This window comes from Chelonoidis abingdonii, chromosome 10, assembly GCF_003597395.2.
Source record: "Chelonoidis abingdonii isolate Lonesome George chromosome 10, CheloAbing_2.0, whole genome shotgun sequence".
In the NCBI taxonomy this organism is placed as follows: domain Eukaryota; kingdom Metazoa; phylum Chordata; order Testudines; family Testudinidae; genus Chelonoidis; species Chelonoidis abingdonii.
Window position 1 is genome coordinate 80,399,770 of NC_133778.1, and position 15,793 is coordinate 80,415,562.

Sequence of the window (15,793 nt, forward strand, 5' to 3'; positions counted from 1 at the left end):
TGCTGGGGAGGGGCTGGTTTTGCTGCTCCACTCTGGAGGAGGTTCACGGCCTCCAAAGTGCGAGGAAGGCAGAAAGCCAGGGACCGGGGGTGGTGTTAGGTTAAGGTTGGGCTTGGAGGAGGATGGGGGAGCAGGGAGAGCACCACAGCCTGTCTGCCCCTTCATGCGCCTGGGCAGGGCAGCAGCACTCACTGGGGAAGTCACACCAGAGCAAGGAACTGGTCCAGGGTAAAGGTTCCTGGTTAAAGCAGATCCCTGCTCCGACCAGCCTCCAGTGATCCCAGCCAGTCGCGCAGCGCCTGCCCCACGCAGACACCGACACATCCTGCCCACCGCAGGGTGAGTGGGTGGGACCTGCACACCCCCCTGGAGAAGGTTCCTTGGGGAGGAGGCACCCAGCCACCATCCGGGCTCTCTGCCAGGGTATATTTATCTGCCCTGCCCCCACACAGCAGGCCCAGGGCATTGCTGCCGCTTGAGTCTTGTTTTGGGACAAGGGACTTGGGGTCTAAAAGGGCTCCATGTGCCAAGCAGCCATGCCTCTGACTTGGGAATCCTCCTGCACAGGGCGACTACAGCGTGTCATGCCCTGCACCCGGAAACCTTCTGATCGCATGGGACAGACACACCCAGGGCAGTGCGGAGGCAAAGTCCAGGCACCCTAGAAGCGTGGGTAATCAGTAATGAGAACCAGCATGAAAAACAGACCCACCCCACACCTCAGAGGCTACGTCTACACTACAGGATAAATTCGAATAAGCTTAAACCGATTTTATAAAACAGATATTATAAAGTCGATTGTGCGCGTCCACACTAGGCACATTAATTCGGTGGTGTGCGTCCATGGTCTGAGGCTAGTGTCGCTTTCTGGAGCGGTGCACTGTGGGTAGCTACTGTAAAATAATGAGGCCAATAACGTCGATTTGCATCCACACTAACACTGATCCGATATAGTAATATCGATTTTAGCATTACTCCTCTTGTTTTGTAGGAGTACAGAAATCGATTTAAAGAGCCCTTTAAATCGATATAAAGAGCAGTGTAATGTGGACAGGTGCAGTGTTAAATCGATTTAACGCTGTTAAAATCGATTTAACAGCATAGTGTAGACCAGGCCTCATCCCCCTTAGGGCCTAGCCTCCACCACACGGCCTCGCTGAATGCCCAAAATGTCCAGCACTGGGACATCGAGGCACGAAGGGTCTGATTTGCAAAGATGCTCAGTGGCCTTAAGGAACCTCACCCTTCCCTTCCAGGAGCGAGCGAGAGAGCGCAGAAACAAACCCGCCTCTTGGGGGAACTGGAAATTGATACTGACTAGAAACTGATTCTGAACACTGTGAAACTGACTCATCTACTTGGAAAAAAGTAAGCACAGTCCTGAGGCTCAGCTGTCAGCACAAGGCAGGGAAGGGATTTGGGTTTATTTAACCCTCTGTAGGCATTATACAGCATCATCCCTCTAGCCCACGGGTCAGCAACCTTTCAGAAGTGCTGTGTCGAGTCTTCATCTAGTCACTCTAAGTTAAGGGTTCACGAGCCAGTCACACAGTTTCACGTTTTTAGAAGGTCTCTTTCTATAAGTTTATAATATATAACTAAACCATTGTTGTATGTAAAGTAAACAAGGTTTTTAAAGTGTTTAAGAATCTTCACTTAAATTAAAATGCAGAGCCCCCCGGACCGGTGTCCAGGAGCCGGCTGCGTGAGCGCTGAAAATCAGCTTACCTGCTGCCTTTGGTGCATGTGCCGTAGGTTACCTACCCCTGCTCTAGCCTCTGAGCATCGACGAACATTAACGGAGCTGGCAGGATGTTCTATTTGTGCCTAATCCTATCCCTTACAGGGACCTGCCCTTGTGCAAAAGCACCACGACCTTGTCTAACGCCAGTTCATATTTTGTCTGGAGGCCCAGCCTCAGCCAGGGCACAGGTAGGAGACATGAGGGGATAGAAGTCCGACTGCAGGGGCAGCTGCTTATCTGCCATCTCCTCACTTTCGAGTGCTTGACCTTGACACCTCCTGAATGTGCTTTTCACGCTGGTTTTGTGTGCGTGTTTTTAAACATGACACCGTGCTTGGGGGGCAGGGCTGAGAACGCAGGCGGGTTAATGGCTCTGCATTGCCTGTGTAATAAAAACGAGACCAAACAAAGGCAGCAGCCATGTGCCCCTCGCAGGAGGGCAGGTCATTGGTTTGTCTTCGTTAGCTGGTGGCTCCTTGCTGCTGCTTGTCACTCTGTGAGCTGAGTCCCTCAAACGCCTTGCCAGGGCCCCATTAGCACCAAGGGATCCAGAGATAGGCCCAGAGGAGCAGAGACTAGAAGGCAGCTCTCCGGCCTCCCAGAGCTGCCCCCAGGAGCCCAGCATCCTGCTCTCCAGCGAGCACCGCAGGGCTCTCTCATTATGAAGTAAAGAATCATTCTGGGTTGAAGCAGCTGTGTGTGCAAGAGATCTGGGTGCAGCACGGGAGGCACTCTTAGGCTGACAGGGAGCAGAAGAGGGAGGGGGCTGTAGTATGAATCCCCCCAGGTCGAGCCCCGGCAGAGCAGCCTCAGCCTGTGTACTGGGTGCTGGTTGGGCCCTTGGAGGAGGTCCGGTGTGGCCCAGCCCTGCTGACCTTCCTTAAGAACCAGGCTGAGAGAAATGGGACAGGCCACAGCCAAGCTGGGCTCCAGGGCACAGACTGGGACAGCATCTAGCTCTTCCACCCAGAGCAGCACATCAGAGCCCCCACTTTGCTCCCTGCAGCTCTCCGCTGTTCCTGCAGAGCCAGGCCCTGCTCTGCCCCCAGGGTACAGACAGAGCCCTGGGGTCGATCCAGGCTCCAGCAGAGCTCAGCTCCCACCCTGAGCTCATAGCTGGAGAGCCCTGCACACCCAGAGGAGGGCAGTTTCCAGGGGCGCACACCCTGTGAGCAGCCCAGATATGGCTGGATTCCCAGTCCACAGGGTGAGCAGCTTCCCCTTGCCACAAAGGCCCAGACACCAGCGTGAATGAAATGCCCCCTCTTTATTAAATGGCTCTACAGCTTCCAGCGAGGGGCACGAGCTCGGCTAGTCAGCACATGCCCAAAGAGCTCCACCCCCACACACCCCCCGCTGGTGTCACAAGCGGAACAGGAGGGGGAGGGCAGCTTGCCATGCACACAGGCGACAGACAGACACAAGCACAGCACGTGGCAAGGTTCTCTGGCTGCTCCAGGCCTCACCTCCAGGAGTCGCTGCCTGGAGCAGCTGCCAGTCACCCCTTCAGAAAGGCCCAGTCTTCCCCGGGGCTCAGAGCTCTCATGTGGGGGCTGCGACTCAGGCTTGGAGACCCTGTGCTAAGAACAGGCGCTCCGGGCTGAGTGCATCCCCCAAGAGAGCCTTGGCAGGGGAGGACAAGCTCTGCCTAGCCCGTTTGTACAGAGCACAGCCATTAATGCAGAGGTGCGACCCAGGAACTACATTTTCCAGCATGTAGCCCCAGCCACACTGGCCTGAGACAGAACTAACTGCCCGCTCAGGGCTGCACCTCTGCAGTTGGCAGCAGCCCAGCAGGCTGCGCTCCGGCCACGCCTGGTTTCTGCTGTGAAGGGAGCCTGAGGTCTGCCTGTTCCAGGCGCCAGGGCAGAGGGGCCGGCCTGGCACTGGTTTGCTGGAGACTTGCCTCATTTCGAAGGCCACTGAAGCGCTTTGTCCCTTATCAAACCTGTAAAGCACCGATAGGCTGGGCTAGTGAAGCTCAGGGCTTGCCCCACGGAAAGGCAGGGGACCCAAGCCCCTTGAGGAGAACCAGGCAGGGGTATTAAAAGAACACCCCCTCCACACCCGGAAGAGTCAGTGCTCTGCCCGACAGGCAGGATGCCAGAGCAGCCTGGGCTGCAGGGGAGCTTGTCAGCCAAGAGACCCACCCCCATCACACAGCAAGCCAGTAGCAGAGCTGGGGAGACACCCCAGGAGTCCTGCCCCGCAGCCATACAGTGCTGAGCACCCTGGGGCCGACCCCTAGCTCGGGCTCGTGGGAGAGGGAGCCCCGGCCTGAGGCCCACAGGAGCAGGGCTGGGGACACACCCCAGGAGTCCTGCCCCGCAGCCATACAGTGCTGAGCACGGTGGGGCTGACCCCTAGCTCGGGCTCGTGGGAGAGGGAGCCCTGGCCTGAGGCCCACAGGAGCAGGGCTGCAGACACACCCCAGGAGTCCTGCCCCGCAGCCGTACAGTGCAGAGCACCGTGGGGCCGACCCCTAGCCGAGGCTCAGCGCTGTGGGAGCAGGGGGCCCCGGACTGAGGCCCACAGGAGCGGGGCTGGGGGTGATGCAGGGAGAAGGGGGGAGAGTTACACTGGCCTCTGGGAGCTGCCGCTGTCACTCAATAAGCTAGCAGAGCTGTACTCTGATTGGCCGGAGCCGCCCCCGCCCCTGTGCTAATGATTTACAAGGAGGGAGGCACAGCCTGGCCCCAGCTCCCTAGCAAGGGGTCCAGTCCCAAGCAAGGAGTCCAGGCCAGACTTCCCCTTGAGCTGGGCCTCCCCGGAGCGGGAGGTGGGGGACAAAGCTGTCACCTGATTCTTTCCTTTGACTTGCACCATTAGTGTTGACCGAGGGGGCCCCTGTCCCCCCCAGTCTGCCGTCCAAGGGGAGGCTGCTGGGGGGTAGTTCCCAGAGGGCCAGGGCCAGTATGAGAAGCAGCCCGCTGGCCAGCAGGCCCAGCAGAGGCCCTGGAGCTGGAGCTCCCCTCTAGCCGCGAGACAGCAGGGCTTTGGCACCCGGGAGGCTCACTCTGCTGCTGCCCAGGCTGTCTGCGCTCTGAGGCTAGAGGGGTTGAGGCGCCGGGACCCACGGACAATAGCAGCAAGTGGGGCGTGGGGTCACTTGGAGGAAGCACTGTGCCAGGAGCAGTGGCACCCCCGCACCATGGACAGGACAGGTCGGAGCCAGAACACACAGAGCTGCCTGGGCTTTGGGGGAGGGCGCAGCCTGCAGGGGTCGGACTCCAGCACACGCCGCGTCCTCGGGGGAACCCAACTCTCCACTCTCGTTACAAAAATAGATTCTGATGCGTCCCTCCCCTGGCGGGAACCCGGGCGGGCCAGGCCGGCTGCAGCTCGAAGGAGGGTCTTTAGTTGGACTGTGGAAGAGGCATCGCTGGCTCTGCTCAGGGACTCCACAGTAGCCTCTCCCGCCGGCAGCCGGAACCCGCGGAGCTCTCCCCTGCCAGCTGCGGGTCGCTGGCCTCGCGCAGGCTCTGCGGTGCTCCGTGCAGCTCTTGGCCGATTCCCTCCGACACGGACAACACATATGCGGACACAGATACACGTATGTACTCACACACGCATTCACCCAACATGAGTACGAGTCTGAGTGATGTTGGCTTGACACACGTCTGTACAGAAGCTTCCACCGCAAGGCGCTGACGTGGTGGTTCTGTCCCTTCGGCATGAACGCCAGCACTAGGCACCTCTGCCCACCCCACCTCTGTGGGACAGGGGAGGGGGCCGGGACCCCGGGTCCTGCTGCCCAGGCTGCTCCAGAGTCTGGAATCCCACGAGATCCTCACCCCCAGAGCTACACCTGGAGGAGAGAGCCATGCCATTACCAAGAAACAGCCATGCCGGGTCAGGCCAGAGGCCATCCACCCCTGTGCCCTGCCTCTGAGAGGCGCCAGGACCAGGTGCTTCAGAGGGAATGAACAGAACAGGGCAATTATCGAATGATCCAGCCTGTTGCCCATGCCCAACTTCTGGCAATCAGAGGCCAGGGACACGCAGAGCAAGGGGTTGCATCCCTGCCCATCCTGGCTAATAGCCATTGTTGGACCCATGCAGTTCTTTTCTGAACCCACTTAGGCCTTCACAACATCCCCTGGCGAGGAGTTCCACAGGTTGTCTGTGTGTTGTATGAAGACGTATTTCCTTTTGTTTGTTTTAAACCTGCTGCCGATTAATGTCACTGGCTGACCCCTGGTTCCAGTGTTATGGGAAGGGGTAAATAACACTTCCCAATTCATGTTCTCCATACCAGTCCTGATTTTATAGACCTCTACAGACATACCCTTAGTCAGCTCTTTTCTCAGCTGAAAAGCTCCCACCTTTCTAATCTCTCCTGGGGAGGGATTTACCGCCATTGGCCCGCCACCAGCCCCAACCCACCCAGTTACTACCCAGGACAGTAATGCCCTGCTCACACCGCAACCCCCGCATAGCAGGGCGCCTGGGCCGTACCTTGTGTATCTGAGGCGGAAGCTCATCCTCCGAGCTCTCCTCTGGAACCGGCTCCGGGTGTCGTGCCGACTGTCCGTCCTCAGCCCAGCCCCCTAGAGGCAGGCGGGAGAAGTGCGATGGGGCTCTGTGCACTGTGCCCGGATCTGTGGCATGGGCACAGAAGAGTCAGAAGAACGCGTAGATGCAGGTGAGACAGGCTCTGGTGCCAGCTCCCAGCAGGGCACCCTCAGGGGGCTCTAAGCCAATCTGTCTAACCCTCCAAGTGAGAGGGAGGGGCTGTTACTGGGTGGGAGCCTGTGCAGCCTTCCCCAGCCGACAGCTCCTCCCCACAGCATGGAGGGTGACACAGGAACATCACAGCGGGAGCCCATGGCACTCTCCTGAACACACACACTGCCAGCCATGGACGAGCAGGGTTCCTGGGCGCCTCCTGCAGGTGCTACCGCACAGTGGCACCTGCCAGCCACCTGCCCCAGCCAATCTCCTGGCACGTGGGGGGGAATCTCAAATGCTTCGCTGGCGTTGAAACAATTACCCAGCAACCCAACGATGACAAACCAGTGTGTGGCCCCACGGCACGTTCCACAGGCAGCACCCCTTGACCTGCGGAACAGGGAATGCGTAGGGAGGCTCCCAGGCTTCTTCTGGAGTGGGGGACGCTGTCTGGAGGGGAGTCCCACAGCACGAACCTGTGATGCCGCCGTATCGGCGCTGGAAGCCCATCTGCAGGGTGGCTGACTCCTCCACAGCCTGGCGCGGCGAGGAGAAGGGGTAGCTGGCAGAGCGGGGTATGACGGTGGGGGCTCCCTTCTGAGCATCCGGCTCCTCCGGGGCACTCTCCCCGCTCTCATCACTCTCCCGCCGGTGCCACACATGCCGCTCGGGCTCTGTCTGAGTGTGCTGCTTGTGCAACTGCACACAACAACGCAACGGGGCAGGGTCAGCCAAGCAGGGAAGGGGACAGAGCTGCAGCCCCACCCCACATCCAGCCTGCAGGAGCCCCCGTGGCAGCCCCACAGTAGTTCTGGCTCCTTCCCTCTCCCCCTGCACTGCCAGCTCCTGGTGCCACTGCTCCCTCTGCCACTCCAATGCAGGATGGGAGCCGTTCAGCACCAGGCCCTCCTGTGCTCTGGGGTGGCATGCGGGGACCTGCAGAGACAGCCCTGCAGGGGAAGGATATGGGCCTGGCTGCCTTTGCGGGACCTCCCTTACCCCCTGGGTACAGCACACCTCTCTCCAGCTGCCAGGCCGCCCTGCACCCCCAGCGCCGCGAGCCTGCTTTGGCAGGCAGCCCCCCCACCAGCTGCCCTCTCACCTCATGCATGTAGAGTGCGTGCAGGCTCATCTCGGTGGAGGCGTATTCCGACAGGATCAGGCTCTGTAACTGGCCCTCCCAGGCGCTGCTCCCTGAGCTCGCTGTTCTGGCATCCGTGCTGCAGCCGGGACACAGAGAAGGGCTGGGGGAGGGGGTCTGCTGCCCAGGGGCATGGCCCAGCAGGCCCCACATCAGGTCCACACAACCCCTTCTCGATCCCTTGCCCAGCCCCACCTTGTCCACTCCCTGCACTGGGTTTAGAAAGGGCCCCCCTCTGCACCCCAGATACATGCAGCCTCTGCCCAGACACATGGGCTTTGCTCAGTGGGGTCCAGCTCTAACACAGGCACCCCCCCAAGGGCCACAGATCCCCATCACAGGGGGGCAGGAGTGCTCTAGCACCCCCTCCTGGGGCAGAACAGTCACTTACAGAGTCAACCCTCGGGGGCAATTCCACCTGTGTAACCTGCTCCACTGCATGGGAGGGCTCAGAGCAGCCCTGTGTCCCTGTCCCTGCAGGGACTCCTCCCGGCATGTGGGTGAGGAACGGACCACAGAGCGTGCCAGCAGGAGGCGCTGTGAGCAGCACAGGCCCAGTGAACCAATCCCTTTGGTCTCAGGCACACGAGGGGCACCCAGCACCTCAGGAGCAGAGCCTGGGCTTTGCAAGGTCCCTGATCATGGAGTAGGTGACTTGGCACAGCTCAGCAGACTTACCCAGAAGCCGTCATGGTGCTGTGGGCCCGGGGCGGTGCCCCCTCCACGTGGGACCCGGATGTCTGGAAGCCACTATGAGTTTGCTGGGCAGACTGGAGCGGGGAGAAGGACCGCAGGGCAGAGGCCACCTCGGAGAGCTGGCGGGAGGCCTGCAGCTCGTGGCTCATGTACCCCAGGGCTGAGGAGCCTGCGATCACATTGGCAATCAGGCTGTGAGGCTGCAATGGGAAGTGAGGGGAGTCACAGCCCTGGACACGGAGCCACCAGACAACAGGACAGGGCCCCTCCCCAACCCAGCTCCTCAGGGGAACTCCAGATCCTATAGCGCCCTCATGCTGTAGGGCAGAACCCCAGAACACCCCACCCCCACTCCCTTCAGAGGCGGTCCCTCCGGCTTGATCACATGCTGACACCCTCAGAGACTTGCCCAGTCCTCCCTGGAAACCCAAGCCCAGTTCAGACCCAGCAAACTCACTGCACCGGCCGCCTGAGCCAACCCCGCTGGGCTAGCAAGACCCTTGCCCTCCAGGCAGCCTTGGGACCAGAGCCCCTTCCTCTCCCGCCCACCCGTGACCCATCGCAGCCAGGGCACCTCGGATTCCGACTGCAGGGACTGGATGGAGGTGAAGAGGGCGTTCTCAGGCAGCACGACCTGCTGGGCCAGCGCCACGCTGCTGTCGCGCAGCACGCGCTCCTTAAGGAAGCCGATGAAGGCCGTGCTCTCGCGGGGCGGCTGCCACTTGGGGTTGGTGATGGCGAAGTGCATGAGGGACAGCTCAGTCTTGCCATCCTCGGCCTGCTGGTAGATGGAGGCCTCAGTCTTCCCCGCTGACATCCACTGCAAAGCACACAGGCGAGGTGAGGGGGCCACTCCAAACCCACCCTTGGACCCCCCCAGGGCCTGCAGACATCCACTGGGCGGGGCTGGGCAGCCCCAAAGGGCCAGGCTGCACAAAACCCATCAATGCACACCAGGAACCCCCCAGCAGCTGCAGCTCAGCCTCTCACAGATGGCCTGGGACATTGCTTGCTGGAGGAGACGCGCCACAGCCCAGCATGCCCAGCTCCAGGGCCCTCCAGCGCCCGGGGTAGCATCACATGCCCCCACTCCAGGGCACAAGCCCTCACCTGGCCAGCTGGGCTCATGCACCCATTGAACGGGACACCCCACGGAGCGTGCCCGGATGTTAGATACGAGATTGCAACAACACAGCCCACTAAGACTACAGGCCTCAGCATGCAACGCTTCAGCTTGATTGGTGCAGCCTGGCCACCATGCATTCTGGGACTGGGTGTAAGAGCTCTCTCAGCACGGGCTGCTTGGCAGAACTCCGTGGGGGACATCACCACACCTCGGTTCCAGCCATGGGCAGGACCCCCCAAGTGTGAGGGGGGGGAAGGGACCGTGCCAGCACACGCTCATGCCACAGGCGGGCCCTACCGCCGGGTGCCCGTGCTGGCGCACGTCCATCTGTGCGAAGGAGCAGGTGTCACCCACGCCCACCACCTCCACGGTGAAGTTCCGGAAGAAGTCGATGATCTCCAGGGACTTGGGCCGCAGGCAGAAGATGAGGATCAAGGGGGTAACAATGGGGCTCAGCAGCTCCTCCAGGATGAATGCCTGGCAAGGGAGAGGGGGGCGCTCAGCAGGCAGCACCGATAGCAGCCCAAGGGGCCACCCAGGGAACGTTCCCAGAACAGCAGCCCCATGTCAGTATCGCCCCCCTAGTACTCTGGCCCCAGCTGACCAACGATCCCCCCTGCACTCACGTCCCTTGCTCTGGGGAACCACACAAGAGCTGCTGAACCATCACACCCACGGCCCTGGGAAGGGAAGCACACGTAGGTCCCCAGTCCAGCCGCTTCGCATGCACCAGCCTCTCTCTGGGCATCGCAGCCCGACAGACAGCGGCCCTGAGGTGGCACCCGTGTGTCAGAGACCCCAGCCCTGCCCCCCGGGCACCGCGAGTGCCCCTAGCTGAGCAGAGGCACGAAAGAGCCAGTCCAACCCTGCCCTGGGTCCAAGCTAGCCTGGGGGGCCGGACTCACCGCTTTGTACTGGAAGAGCTGAGAAAACTCGTCCCGGGTCTCGTAGCGGTGGGCGTTGGCCTGCCAGTGGTCGGGCATATAGTGGATGTGTGCCAAAATCACCCGCAGCAGCTGCTCTGGGCAGAACACCAGGTGCTGGTCTGGGATGAAGGACCTGCAGGGGGGCAGGACAAGAATGGGACGGACGACACTTCCCAGAGAACCCAGGCCCGGAGTCTCATGCCGGGGGCAGATCATGCCTAGAGAAAGGCTGGGAGAGCTTCTCACACAGCCCTGCCGGTGCCCTGCAGTCCTGATCTGCAGCCCCTTGCTACCTCAGCCCTGCCTACCCCCAGCCCTGCCAGTGCCCATCAGTTCTGACCTGCCCCTGCCCCAGCCTTCCCAGTGCCCCATGGTCCTAATCTGCAACCCGTTGCTACTCCAGCCCTGGCTCCTGCCAGCCCTGCTGGTGTCCCTCAGTCCCAACCCACAGTCCCCTGCTGCCCCAGATGTGCCCCACACTAGTTCTGCTGGTGCCCCTCAGTCCTGACCCACAGCCCAGCTCCCTGCTATCCCAGCCTCTGCCTCCCCAGCTCTGCCGATGCCCCTCAGTCCTGATATGCAACCCCCATCCCCGCCAAACACACACAGCACTTTGGCCCCAGGGTCTTCCTTCCCTACCCACCCCAAGATTTCTGCCAGTGCCCCTCACTCCTGGCCTGACGCACTGCTCCCCATTTCCAGTCCGGGGCCTCCCTAAGCAGACTTATGTTCACTCGTGGCCCAAGGACAGACTCGCAGCCCCCCCTTCCCCCCAGGGCAGGCAGGCCGTGCCAGCCCGTCGCACCGGCAGACGGTGACGCCCACGCCCAGCAGGGTGACGGTGGTGAGGACGTGCTCCACAGCCAGCACGTCCTCATCGTAGATGGTGAGGGCGATGAGCACGGCCAGGATGGAGCCGGCGAAGAAGGCCACGTTCTTGGCCACGATGGTGAGCAGGGGGGAGATGAAGCAGTTCATGTACTTGGAGGCCGGCTTGTAGCCCTTGCTGAGGCGGGAGTGCAGCTCGTGGTCCAGCTCGTTGAAGTGGCGCAGGTAGCAGCGGCCGTAGAGTGACCAGCAGCGGGCGCCCAGGCTGCCCGGCTCCCGCTTCAGGATCTCGGTGTAGCTGAAGAAGGCATAGAGGATCTGCCAGATGAGGATGAGGGGGCAGAGGATGAAGTTGGCGATGCCGATCCAGAGGATGCGGGCGCTCAGCTTGTCGGCCAGCTCCAGGCGGTTGCCGCCCCGCTTGTACTCCGCCTTGAGGCTCCACTCATTCTCAAAGAGCGAGCCAGGACCCCAGAAGAAGATGAGCTCAAAGTTGTACTTGAGGCCGCGGGTGTAGAAGATGGTGTCGCCCAGCCCGGGCAGGTGGAAGCGGATGGGCAGCAGCGACTTGTTCACCATGGCCACCATGTAGTTCTTGAAGCGCAGGATGCGGTGGTAGATGTCCAGCTCCGTCAGCTCCTTCTTGTGGATGCAGATCTGATGCTCCTTCTGGATCTGCACGATGCGAGCCTGCACCTCCTGCCAGGTGTAATAGGGCAGGTTGGACTGGCCGGGAGGAGAGGAGGCAGTGTTAGAATCTGGGGGAGACCAACAAGGGCCCACCGGGCACCGATGCAACAGAAACTACAGGTCCCAGCATGCACTGCTCCAGTGTTCCACAGACTCAGGCCATGCTGCATGCTGGGCGTTCCAGTCTCCCATCTGTGCTGCACCCGGCTCAGCCTGACGCTTGCTGTGTGCTGCTCTGGGGTTCCCAGTGAAAGATAAACGCAGCCCTCGGGGGGGGGGGGGGGGAGACGGGAGCCTCATTCACCCCTTCTGGGCTGGCACGAAAGAGCTAGAGAACTACACAGGTCATTGCCACAAGCACCCAAAGGGAGGCACTCTGATGTCTCTGTTACTGCCGAGGCACTCGACCCACCAAGAGCTCCGAGCCCTTCCCAGCTTCCCCCTTCCCAGATGGTGAAGTGATGGGACGTGCCCAGTGCCCCATGGGGAGGAGAACCCAGGTGTTCGAGTCCCAGGCCCTTGCCCTGTTCCACAGGCTTATGGTCTTGCAAAACATTAATGTAAAGGATCCTGCTGTTACTCGACTTACCCAAGTTCTCTCTGACGGAGACCATGGGCTGGGACTCACGGCTCAATACCCAGCTCTGCCAGACTCCCCCATGGCCTTGGGCAGAGCCTAGCTCCTCTGTGCCTCAGGGTACATGGGGTAGAGACCCTGCCCCCCTCCCAGGGAAGGCATGAGAATAAAGTGCTTTACACCGCTGAGGCTGGGACACTGCTGTGAGCATGGTAAGAAAAGCCTAGAGATTAAAGCAAAGTGATTGGCAGGCAGATAGTCAGCAGAACACAGCTGTCCTGTGACACACCCAGACATACACACTGTGCAGGGGTGGGTTTGCCCGAAAACAAGCTGTAAGGAGCTACACTGGATTATGTAACTCCCAAGGGAGGTCCGAAAGAGGGAGACCAGAACCCCTGAGGGCAATGGTCAGGTGAAACCCTCTCCTACAGCTTCAGCAAGACAGCCCTGAGTTGAGGGTAGAGGCACTGGGAGCTCCCTGCTCGGCCACAACAGCCCAGTCCTGAAGCCCCAGGGTCGCTCACCATGGGGATTTTGAGGGCGTTGATGTAGAAGGAGTGAATCTCCCAGTAGCAGCAGATGTTGTAGATAAATTTGATGAGTCGATGGATCCAGAAAACCCCCGCTATCACCAGGATGGAAATGAGAAAGCCGTTCTGCTGGATTCTGCAAGGGAGAAGAGACTCACTGCAACGCTTGCCTTTCGGCATGCCCCACGGCCGAGCCTCATCCCACAAGAGCCCAAGCTATATGCACTGTCCAGGGATCGCTTCACCCACCACCAGAATGTAGCCACATCTGGGGAGGGATGCACCAGCTGTGTAACAGCACACAGCAACACTGCCATCAAACACCAAGTACATACCCAGAGACGCAACTCCTGGGGATTACATGACCCAGAGTACAGCGCAGCTTGGCCACTCAGCCCAAGGCAAACCAGGGACTTGCAATCTTGGCCGGCTACATGCCTTGACTGACGATGAGGACAAGGGCTGTGTACTGCCCATGGGTGAGGTCTGGCCAGTCCCACTGTCCTCCTTCCGGAAGAAGTCCTGGATCTTTAGCTCCTGTCCAGATAGCTCACACTAACATGGCCTTTGGAGGGTGGCAGGCTGCCAGGGCTGCTGCCCTTACCTTGCGCTGCACACGCTGGGAGGCAGAAAGGCATCTGGCAGTGTCACCTTGACAAGCTCGCTGGCGTGCTGGCTGTGATTCACCATCTTGTTGGCAAACAGGATGTCATAGTCAACGCAGCTGACGAGGAAGGTTGTGAAGGCTACCACGAAAATGAACTGCCTGTGGGAAAGGCGGCAGCCATGAGGGACATGCTCTTTCTGCCCTCAACTCCTAACATACCACAGCCAGGAGTGGCTACTGGGTCACACCCCATGGCCCGTGGCATGACAGGGGGAGATTCTGAGGAGAGGGAGACAAATTCCTGGGGATGGAGATGGCCAAAAAATAAGAGAGGGAGACAGGCCCTGATTGAAAGGGGAGTGGCCCTGACCGCCTCCCACCTCACCCCCTGAAACCTAACTCTTAGCCATGGCTGTGCAGGGATAGCAGAAACACTGGGGCCCAAGGCCCTTCACTGCAATGGCAGCGAGAACATGGGGAGAACCTGCCCCCTCCCTGGCCTCCCCATCTCCAGAGCAAGGGGACTCAAGACGTACATGAGCTCAAAGATCTCGCCAATCAGCATGCAGGTGAAGCCGTTCTTCTGATGCAGGTTATAGACGTGGGAGCTGCAGTCAAGGAGAACAGCCTGGCAACCCCTCCTCTCCAGCCACCAGCTGAGCCCCCCTTCCACCGGCTGACAGAAAACCCCTCCCATGCCAAGCCACCCCCTGGCCACCAGTCAGGACGGATAGCTGCAAGGCAAGTGCACTCTACAAAATGCTCCTGGGGCCTGGCCTCCATGCCAGGTAACACTAGACTGTCACAGAAACCCAACCCTCCCACCACACCCCGGCACAGGACTGTGAACACTCCTTTCACAGGCCCCCCGAGCCCTCTCCAAAGTCTGCAAGGGCAGGACTTGGCCAGCACAGAGGGAGGTAAAGACATATCCAGAGCCTAGCAATCAGAGCAACAGAGAACGGGCAGGAGGCCATCATCAAAGGGCTGAAGGGACCCGTTTCTATCCCCCTACAGCCCCCTCTCCCAAGGGAAGGGGTGGAAACACCACTCCACGGGCCAGGGAGCAATCTAGCCCCAGATGAGATGGGACCTGCGCTAAATGCACAGACAGTCAAGCTGATGCTGGGCTGGAGCAGCCGCCTCCTGTCCCCCAGCATGCAGCAAGGATATGCGAGAGAAGAAGAGGTCCAGGTTCTCTATGTGATGCCAGGGAGCTGCAGGAAAGAGAGGAGGCAAAGGGGGTGAGTGGGGCTCGCTATGCAGCAGTTTGCCCAGCGGGGGGTGGGGGGGCAGTTGGTTGCTGCTGGCTAGTTACCCTTGTGATACATCCCAGGGTACACAGAGGCTGGGTCCCCCCAGACCCCACAGGGCTGTTCCTGGGTTTACACAGTGCACGGAACAGGAGTCAGCGCTCCACATCAGACCCGGTGTCTGGCCTGTGGCAGTGGCCAAGGCACAGAGGCGGACCCCACCGCAGGCGGAGGGAAGGACTCGGGAGAAGGGGGATCTCCCCGCCCCAGCAAGCCGCCCTGGGGCCCCGCTCACATTTGCTGCCCTCGGGAACGTGCACCAGCAGATCCTCCTCCCCCGGGGGCGAGTCGCTGTAGGAGGCCTCCAGGCGCTGGTACTGTGTGTCGAAGTGCGTCATGGCGCCGGCCTGGGCCGCATGGAGCGCAGGGCGCTGCGGGGAGAGGTAGGTCAGCAAGAGGGAACCGGACCGGGCTGCATGGAGCACAGGGCGCTGCGGGGAGAGGTGGGTCAGCGCCGGGGAACCGGACCGGGCTGCACGGAGCACAGGGCGCCGCAGAGAGGTGGGTCAGGGCGGGGGAGCCGGACCGGACCGGACGGAGCGCGGGCGCTGCGGGGAGAGGTGGGTCAGGGCGGGGGGACCGGACCGGACCGGACGGAGCGCGGGCGCTGCGGGGGGAGGTGGGTCAGCGCCGGGGAACCGGACCGGACCGGACGGCTCGGGCCCCGCCGGCCCAACAGCCCTTCGGGGCCGGGACCCCTTGCCAGGGCCGAGCCCGGCCGGACTCCCGGGTTCTGGCGCACGGAGCCCCCCACCTCACCTGCCCGGTCTCCCCGGTAACCGGCCCCAGCCGCCCCCTCCCAGCGCCAGGCCGGGCCGGGCCGCCGCCTCCTGTGTCACTACCTCTGAACTGGCGGCTCCGGCGGCCAACCGGGGCCTGCGGGCGGCGCCGCGGGGGCCAATCCGTGGGTGGGGAGAGGCGGTGGGGGCGGGGCTACAGGG

At 61.1% G+C, this 15,793-nt stretch overlaps 1 protein-coding gene across 3 annotated transcripts; it reads right to left on the minus strand.

Annotated features, from left to right (window-relative positions):
* Positions 1-2,992: 2,992 nt before the first annotated feature.
* ATG9A (autophagy related 9A) lies at positions 2,993-15,772 on the minus strand. Of its 3 annotated transcripts, none has more exons than XM_075070333.1 (15): positions 15,612-15,772; positions 15,088-15,264; positions 14,713-14,756; positions 14,076-14,140; positions 13,537-13,698; positions 12,927-13,068; positions 11,110-11,858; positions 10,284-10,437; positions 9,676-9,855; positions 8,827-9,072; positions 8,235-8,452; positions 7,518-7,635; positions 6,892-7,114; positions 6,203-6,345; positions 2,993-5,552 (listed from the first exon to the last, which is right to left on the minus strand). In XM_075070333.1, exons 2-15 carry the CDS (start codon positions 15,188-15,190, stop codon positions 5,547-5,549), a joined length of 2,553 nt encoding a protein of 850 aa, XP_074926434.1. In that variant the 5' UTR covers positions 15,191-15,264; positions 15,612-15,772; the 3' UTR covers positions 2,993-5,546. The 3 variants fall into 3 exon arrangements, with proteins under 3 accessions (XP_074926434.1, XP_032647532.1, XP_074926435.1); XM_032791641.2 differs by having other exon boundaries at positions 15,088-15,223; positions 15,612-15,718; XM_075070334.1 differs by having other exon boundaries at positions 6,203-6,294; positions 15,088-15,223; positions 15,612-15,698.
* Positions 15,773-15,793: the final 21 nt, after the last annotated feature.